This window comes from Elaeis guineensis, chromosome 15 (assembly GCF_000442705.2).
Source record: "Elaeis guineensis isolate ETL-2024a chromosome 15, EG11, whole genome shotgun sequence".
NCBI classification, from domain to species: domain Eukaryota; kingdom Viridiplantae; phylum Streptophyta; class Magnoliopsida; order Arecales; family Arecaceae; genus Elaeis; species Elaeis guineensis.
Genome location: NC_026007.2, coordinates 9,041,959 through 9,050,711, shown reverse-complemented (window position 1 = coordinate 9,050,711; position 8,753 = coordinate 9,041,959). Strand labels below are relative to the sequence as shown.

At 47.4% G+C, this 8,753-nt stretch overlaps 1 protein-coding gene across 1 annotated transcript; it reads left to right on the top strand.

Annotated features, from left to right (window-relative positions):
• Nucleotides 1-224: 224 nt before the first annotated feature.
• LOC105035166 (uncharacterized) lies at nucleotides 225-1,946 on the top strand. Its single transcript, XM_010910615.4, has 2 exons — nucleotides 225-1,032; nucleotides 1,584-1,946. Exons 1-2 carry the CDS (start codon nucleotides 382-384, stop codon nucleotides 1,692-1,694), a joined length of 762 nt encoding a protein of 253 aa, XP_010908917.1. The 5' UTR covers nucleotides 225-381; the 3' UTR covers nucleotides 1,695-1,946.
• Nucleotides 1,947-8,753: the final 6,807 nt, after the last annotated feature.

Genomic DNA, 8,753 nt, shown 5'->3' with positions numbered 1-8,753 from the left:
CGATCTGTATTAAGTGGTCACATCATCAGAGTCCAAATAAGTCGGTGATTTAAATCATCCAAAAAGGCTACGAGGTTGGCTTCCCTCTCACTTCCACGTCCATTCTAACCCGTTTCCAAACTTGTCACTAGTTGGAAGGATGAGCTAAAAGCCAAAGTTCTCTTTGCCTCCCCCCACCCATCCCCAGATAGATTTCCCGAGCTACCACCTTCGGAGAAGTCTCTCAAATTTTAATTATAGATGGCTCTCGATCGCCCAATAATCTTCTTGCTCTAGAAGTATTAATTCTCTTCCAAGCCAACCCCACTATATATCATCTCACCTCCCCCTACTCCACTGCATCACATCCAAGCTTCATTTGGCGACAGCTTCCATATAGAGATGGACTTGGAGGATTGGGAGTTGCTTTCTGGAAATGGCTTCCACAGTTCAGGCCAAGAGCCATGCTTCAATCCGACAGGATTCTTCGACGTCAATTACTTCGCCAGTCCATCCCCTGCAATGCAAGAGGGTCCAATTCTTAGGAGCATTGACCGACATCAGGTTTTAGCTCCAACTGATCCAGATCCCATTGTTGAGAAAAACCGGGACGATGTGCTAGAGAAAGAGATCGTAGAAGACTGCAGCGTGCCACCAGTGCCCGTTGGAGAGAGTGAAGTTATACTTGAAATAGTCTTTGAGGAACTGAAGGAGAACAAGTCCAACACCGGGGTGATCATGATGCCTCAGTCAGGGGAAGGGTTCGTCCAATTTGCTGAACACAACGAGTCCTACATGGCCGAGCATTTGGAGCAGGAGATACCGAAACATGCGACTGTCGGCGAATTGGAAATAGAGAAAGAGGATTTCCATGATTTGGAGATCAAAGGGAAGGCTTGCCTGGATGGGTCTAGTTTCAGGTGGAGAATGACAGGTTTACGAGGCCTTTGTTCCATTGGAATGGCTGCTGCCACGTTCCTCATGCTTGTATGGGCTGGAAACCACCAACAGAAGCAACCAAAGCTCAAATTCCAGATCAAGTCCAATGACAAGGTTTGAAATTCTTTGCTGGCCTGGATTTGACATTCCTATTCCAGTATTTGGTCCATTTCAATAAGGTTATTGGTTGTGGGTTTTTGGATTTCTTGACTAACTCCTTGCTTAAATCACTTGTAATCTCTTTTTTGAAAGTGTAAAGTGAAAGGAGTAAGACACTCCCTCCAAAGTTCATTTATTAAGTTATGATTGATGCATGGTATGAGCTGCTGATATAGATGAGGCATCCATTTGCCCTCTCTGGACGATGACCCGTTCAGGACTATTCTATTCTATCGTTGATGGGAAGGGAAATAATAGCTCCCTGAGGGCGCCTTTCTTTTTGAAACTGACTCCATTGGGCCCATCCAATTAATCCTTCCTTCAATCAATGCTTCCTCCTTTGTGCAGCTGATGGGAAATAAATCACTTGTAATCTCATAAATTTGATTTAAAGATCAAGGGTTCTACACAAATTCAGCTAATTTCCCAAATGTTTTTTTTTATTGAAGGTTCTCTGGTTTACTTTTTCTTAAAAGTTCTAACCCAAAAGAGCTGTGGTATTACAGAGGATTGATCAAGGGGTGCGGCAGGCTACAGAGACAGGTAGCGAGATGACTACAGCTCGTATTTTATTTGGTGGCAACTACAATGGACTTTCACTTGATAGATCTACTTAAAAGATATACTTGATGCTGTTTATTATGAAACTTTTCCTTACAAGCTCTATGGAGTTGTGGATTGTCATGGTTTTAGGTACTTAGATACCTTGTTATCTCAAATTGAGGAATTTGCATCTGACAGAGATCGAGTTTGTGTGCACTTCCTCGATATGAGGAGGAAAATGTGTAATTTGGTGTTAAAAGCAATGTTGAAGAATTAACATAATCAGATTTTATTTGATGATTTGTACTAGTGTCCATGGAGCGCCCTTGCAAAGGAAGTGCACCACATATTTGGCATACTAGCCTCCAATTCTGGCAGTTCCTTTTGCTCTTGTTTCTGCATGAATTCTAGGTTGCTAATTGCTGGCACTACTGATAATTCTGAGCAGTGTGCATCCCTGGCTATTGGTGATTGCTTATACCAGCTGATGGTTTTGTTGTCTTGCTATGACTAAAACTAAAATAATACAGCCAAAGTTATACATGTATAAAAGCATCCCATGCGATGCTGCCATAAGTGTTAATATACAGACAAACATTGCTGTGGATTATGCTGCACGATTAGCAACACTAAATTGGATTTTGAGGTATGCTGGGTTGGGATATATCATATTACAAGATAATCTGATGATTCTTGAAATTTATTTCTATAGAAAAATAATTATGAAAAAAAATAATTTTTACTACGTTAGTTGGTGAAAAATTATTTCAAAAAATGACACTGAAAAAATACTATATTTGATTGAAGGTAATCCCATATATGAATATGGCCAAATTTATAAATATATCAATCTATATAAAATTTTTTTTTAATATGAGGATAATATTGTCATGTCTAATAAATTTTTATATAATAACTCTAATAAATTTTTATATAATAACTATAATCATATATTTCTTTGCATAATGTTATTTGTATTTTTTTTTTTGGTAAAAACTCTTTATTGAATGAGTCTAGAGAGACGTCAAAATAAATTCAATAATTATATATATATATATATGTTGGTGCAGGATCCCGTCGAAGTCGGAGAAGCTGGAGCTGGGATGACCGTGGCCGCCACCGGGACCTGCAAAGAAAGTCTAAACTGGAGTTGGGGGTGCTCCGATAAGACCCTCCGACGCTCAAGTCAGTACTCTGCTTCAACAGAAATGGAGTGCTCGAGTGAAAATTTAGGCTGAATTTCAAGATAGAGTTTTGAGCTTAGAGAAGAACATATCTAGGAGTCCTTATTTATAGATGGAGGGCGCAACTGATCGACAGCGACGTCTGTAACCGTCTGGTAGTGGACCGTTCAGAGCCGCATGAAGTTTGTTATGGAGAGTAGTGGCGTCAGGGGTCGTTCAGGGCCACGTGGAGCTTGTTGCGGGGGGTGGAGTGGTGTCTGTTGTCGTGACTTGCCAGAGAGTGGTGGAGCTGCATGGAATCCGTTGCAAAGAGTGGAGCAGGGTGGCGGCTCTTGTCGTGGCTTGTCAGAGAGTTCAGATCCGTCAGTTGAAGCTCGACTGGGATGCCTGATGGAGCAGGATGGCTCTTCACATCATCGTTCTCGGAGAGGCTCGGATGTTTCAAGGTCGCTGACGTTTCAGGTGGGAGTCGCCTGCCGTAGGAGCTCGGATGGAGATTTTCTGTTGGCGGAGTTCGAGGAAGTCCGATCACTAGAGAAGTCAGTCTGGGATTTATCTGATGTAGAGGCTCATCCGAAGATCGTCCGCTGGAGAAGTCCGATTTTATGAGGAGCCTAGTAGGAGGTCGGTCGGCGATGGACTTCGGATAGCGCTGGGGAGGCTCGGCGGACATCGGAGGTGATCGACTATCGCAGGGACCCAGCTGTCGGAGCTCGTCCGAAATCCATCCGCTGGAGAAGTTCAGATGGGATCCTGTTCTCGCGAGAGGTCGAGAGGGGACCGTCTATTGTAGGAGCTCGGGCGAGGATCAGTTGTCGTGGAAGCTCGGAGTGGTGTCTCGTCGTAGAAGTTCATCCAGAATCTACTCGCTACGGAGTAGCTCGACGAAAATCTACCTGTAATAGAAGTTCGGAAGAAATTTGTTTATAGTAGAGGTTTGAATGAGATTTGCTTACAGTAGACGTCTAGAATAGCCAGCCTGCGGTAGGACCTTGGAGCAGACCGCTCATAGTAGAAGTTCGGCTCTCGCGGGAGCTTGATTAGGATCCGGGGGGTGGTCGACCGTCGTAGAAACTCGGATGGAGTCTGGTTACCATAGAAATCACATCATCGGGGAAGCTCGGATGCTGGCGAAGCCCGAAAGAAGTTCGGGGTAGAAACTCAGGTGGTTTGTTGCTATAGAAGGTTGGCAGACAGTGAGTCCCAAAGGGTCTTCGGGGCGGCCCGATGGACGAATATAGAAGTTCATTGTCGGAGAAGTCCAGATGATCGAGGAGGTTCGGAGAAATGCCACGCACAAGGTCGGGATCCGGAAGAGCCCTGGAAGGATCGATCCTTTACAAGCTTCAGCCAGGGGGGTATTTTATACCCAACACTAGTCCCCCTACTTTCGAGTTCGGATTACGAATGAAGGAAGTAGAGAGAAGTTCTCACGGTCGAAGCTATCCTCCTCGACTTTCGCGCTTGGCAGTTGCCAGATATTTGACGTTCGGCACGCTGGTACTGGAGCCTTTTCGGAAAAGATTTCTTCTTTTTGGAATTTTTTCCAGGGCGTGGCTCGAGGTACGGCGTAATAATGACTTTGTCAGTTGCCTGCCATTTCCAACAGTCTGTCAAGGTGGGTGGGACACACGGCGAATACAGACCGGCCAGCGGAGATCCGCAATCATAAGTGCGCCGGATCCCAGGGTCTATTTAAACACATTCTCCTCCTTCATGGGTTTCACTTTGCTTGAGAGAATCCCTCGGTTTCCCTCCTCTTCCCCGAGAGCTCCAGTTTTCTCTAGCATCCTTCCCAGCCTTAGGCGTTCTCCAAGTCGACCTCCATCGTCCTCGCCGTCCCCCTATGCTCCTGGGGTCGATCTAGGTTAGTTCCAAAACTTTCTGTCATTTTTCCATCCTTTCTTCTTCGTATTCTGTTTATTTAGCTTTCTCGGGGGCCTGCCTGCTATTTTTTCCAACTTTTCAAGATTTTTGTGGCTTCCATTTGATCCAAAATGTCCTCTGATATCTCCTCTTCTAGCAATTCTAGGAGTTCTCAGTCCCAGTTCCCCATAGTACTGGTACCGTAGACGAACCCGTAGCTAGGACCGAACCTTGTCCAGCCTTTGCGTTGGACACCATCCCTGGCTCCTTGACTCTGGATGAACTCTCACTGATAAAGATTCAGTATGGAGTTCCTCCAAAGTACGAGCTGGAGCTTCTCGGGCCATCTGATCGGGCTAGCACCCCTCCTCCCGATCGCTTCTGTCTGTACCAGGAGGCCTTCCGTGCCGGACTTCGACTCCCGCTGCCGCCCTTTGTTGTTGCTCTCTTTCATTTTCTGAACATTTATCTAGCTTTTGTCATGCCGAACTCCTTTAGGTTTTTGATAGGGTTTCTTTCCCTTTGTAGTTTAGCCGAAGTTCGGCCGACTCTTTTTTTATTTAGGAACTTCTACACCTTCAAACGCCATCCCTCGATAAAGGATTGGTGGTACTTCTCTCCCCAGTTCGGTAGAAAGGGGTTGCTAAAAGACGCCCCCACTTCTGTCCATAACTGGAAGGAGAGATTCTTTTACGTTTGATGCCCAACCTTAGAGCTAGGGTTACCTCCTTGGGGTTCTCTGAGGGATTCCGCCCGCCGGGCCTCTAGCCTAGAAAGGGACGATCTCAAAGCCTCAAAAAAGCTCGAGGCCTATCGAGCCCCCCTCCTCCTCGAACTTCTGAGGGAACTTTTGTTCAACGTCGGCCTGAGCCCCCTTAACCCTGTCGGTATCTCTCTCCTTTTTGTTTCTTTTTTTCTCTTCTTCTTCTTCCCCTTCTTTTTTTTTTTTTTTGGTACTTCCCCTTCTTCTTATTCCATCTCGAAGCCATGCTGATCTTCTTTTATCGCAGACATGGATGCAAGCGTGGCTCGGAGGTTAGCCCAGGGTCTCAAGACCCACAAGAGAAAGGACACCTCAACTTCGAGGTCGGTGAAGAAAGCCAGGACAGAGGGTACAAGCTTGGCCGTGCCTGCTCCGACACCCGTCGCCGTCGAAGTCCCCTCCGACGTCGAACCTGAAGTCCCCCGAACCCTTTCACAGAGCCCCCCGGCCAAGGGTCCCATTTCAGAGGTTCGTCCCGAGGGGGCACCCGGGGCTGAAGGGAGGAAGAGAAAGAAGACCCTAGCCCAGAGAAGTCGCAGTCGCAGGGCTGCCACCGAGGGGGTCGGTGGCTCTGAGGAAGACCTGAGGGAAAATCCCTTCAACAACAGGAATTTAATTAAGAGGCTGGTCGAAGGGGGCATCCTGCCTGAGGTCGTCGAGAGGATCATCCTTGCTGATCCCGAGCTACGGGTCTGGGACTCTCTGGGATCTTTCCTCGAAGTAGGCTAACTCACCTTTTTCCTCCCTCCTGCTTCTTCAACTTATTCTCCCGCCCTCATATCGACTCCCCAACCTTTCTTGCAGATTGGGCATTAGCTCGTCGCCAACGTCGAGGCGGCAAAGATCGCCAAGAGAGAGGCAGCTCGGGCAGAAGAAGGTCGCCTAGCCGGGGCTGCCTACCTTGAGGAGAAGATTGCCGAGGTCCTGAGCCTCCAGGAGTCACTGAAAAAGGAGGGACAAACCTCGTCCGATCTGAGGACCACCTTGGAGGAGGAGAGAGGGAAGACTGAGGCCGAGGTCTCCGCGTTGAGGGCACAGGTTTTCGAGCTGAAAGAGCAGGTTTTCGAGCTGAAGGTGCGGATTCCATCTCTGGTCTCAGAAGCAAGGGCTCGAGCGGTGGAGGAGTTCAAAGCCTCCTCTGAGATGGAGGATTTAAAGGTCCAGTTCGGCCAGGATGCCTTCATCAAGAGGTTTGAGCTCTGTCAAGAGAAGGTGGCTGGGAGGTTTCCTGAATTGGATCTCGGCTTCCTGAACGAGGCATCCGATGATGAAGTCGGACCATCCGGAGTCACCGTCGATCCTCTTCCAGTCGGGACCTCATCGACCGCCGTGGCCGCCACTGATGATCTTCCGGGGATGCCGACCCCCTCTACTTCTACCCCAGAGGTCCGGAACCTCTAGTTTTGTATTTTTTCTTTGTGGTAATTTTTTCTTCATTCTCTTGTACTTAAAATTTATTTGATCAATGAAGTCGGATTTGTCTTTATGGAGGGTCCCCCCCCCTCTCTTTTTTTTTTGTATCCTTTTTCTTCTTTTTATCTTCTGGCATTAATTTGAGTCACGGCGCTCTTGTCCTCCAACGATAGTGTCCTGCCGAAGCTCTTCCCCTGCCGAAGGGTATTTCCTTGAAGTCGATGATACGAGACCTCCAAAAGAAAGTTCGTCAGTTGACAAAAAAATTCAAGAAGCTGGAAGACGAACTTCGTCGGTTGAGGGAGAGCCATTCAGAGGCCACCGCGGAGGCTACTCGCTTTCGGGACCTCCATAAGAAAAGTTTCATGGAATACACCAAAAGGAAAGCCGACTTCATCACGGAGCTTGAGGAACTCCGTAAACGTGCCAGCGACCGGTCTTGGACTCAGGCCTCCAAGATCAGCTCTCTTAAAGTCGAGCTGGCGGCTGCATGGGAGAAGATTGGTCGGCTGGAAGGGAGCTCGTCCTGGCTCATAGTCCAGACTGACCGCGACCAAGACTGGTCGAAAAGGTTCTCTGATCTTCAAAAATAGCTGCGGGACACCGAGGTGACTTACGACACCCACCGAGTCGACTGGAGCAGACAAGTAGAGGACTACCGAAGAAGGCTCCAGACGGCGACTGACGAAGTTGCCCGCCTTCAAAGGCGACTGTCTGAGAGAGTCCAGCTTGCCCCTGTACAAGGTTCTGATGAGCTTTGCTCCTTGAGGGAGACTATGGCGGAACTGTCCGTAGCCCTTGGGTGGAAGGAAGCCAAATTACGATGGCTGAAAGTTCAGCTGATCCACGAGCAGCAGGCAGTCAAAGATGCTGAGGCGGAGTTCGAGGTCTTGAGGAGGAGGCTTTGAGAGTCGGAGGATGAGCACCGGCGATTCTACCGGATGTTCCATGATATGCTGCTGAAAAAGATGGAACTAGAAGAGGAAGTCGAAAATTTAAGACAATCCATAGCAGGGGCCGGAATCGAGAGCTCGAAGTCGGAAGAAACTGGGCTTCCTTAGAGCCTCTTTTTCTTTTCTTTATCTTTATCTTTTTGTTTTTTGGCCTTTAAGGCTTTGTAATGTGTATTTCACCAATGAAACGGAAATGAAATTATCTATTACCTTGTCCATTCTGGTATTAAATGGTTGTTTACCAAACTCCATTTGTCTTCTGTCTTGTTTGGCATCGATGTAGTTCATAATCCCTCACCGGTTCTTGCTTTGAGTCATCATTTGCTGAACTTCTTTTGTCTTCCGTCTTGTTCGATGCCGACGTAGTTTGAAGGTTCCTGATCGTTGCTGTGTCAACTTGCCCTAAGGGACCAGAGATTTTCTACAAGAATTTTCTCTTTCGTCGAGATGAGGTTCCTTGTGCTTTTGATGTAGTTCATTTTTCACCTATCGCCGGTGTAGTTCATCGCTTTTTCTTTTTGCCTCCCCCTTTCTTCTGTGTTTGAGTGAGGGTCTTTCCTCTGCTTTTGACAGGGTCGTGAGAGTGTAGAAGAGTCATTGAGGAAGCTTTCCTCTTTATCGATCAATCGAATCTTTGCTTGCGTCGGGACGAGGTCCTCCCCTTATTCCTGACAGTCGGTTTCAGCTCATGTTAGGATGAGGTTCCCCTCCTGTTCCTAACAAGGCTGTGGGGGCACATAAGGGCCGTTGTAAGGGCCTCTCTCCCCATCCGGTCTTTAAGAAACCAGACCTTCAACTTTGCTCATGTTAGGATGAGGTTCTCCTCCTGTTTCTAACAAGACTGTGGGGGCACATAAGGGCCGGGTGTAAGGGCCTCTCCCCCTATTCGGTCTTTAAAAAATCGGGCCTTCGACTTTGCTCATGTTAGGACGAGATTCTCCTCCTGTTCCTAAC

Coding starts and splice junctions, on each gene's coding strand:
- LOC105035166 (XM_010910615.4), top strand. CDS start 382: ATGGACTTGGAGGATTGGGAGTTGCTTTCTGGAAATGGCTTCCACAGT. Junction 1,033..1,583: donor AGATCAAGTCCAATGACAAG/GTTTGAAATTCT, acceptor GTGGTATTACAG/AGGATTGATCAAGGGGTGCG.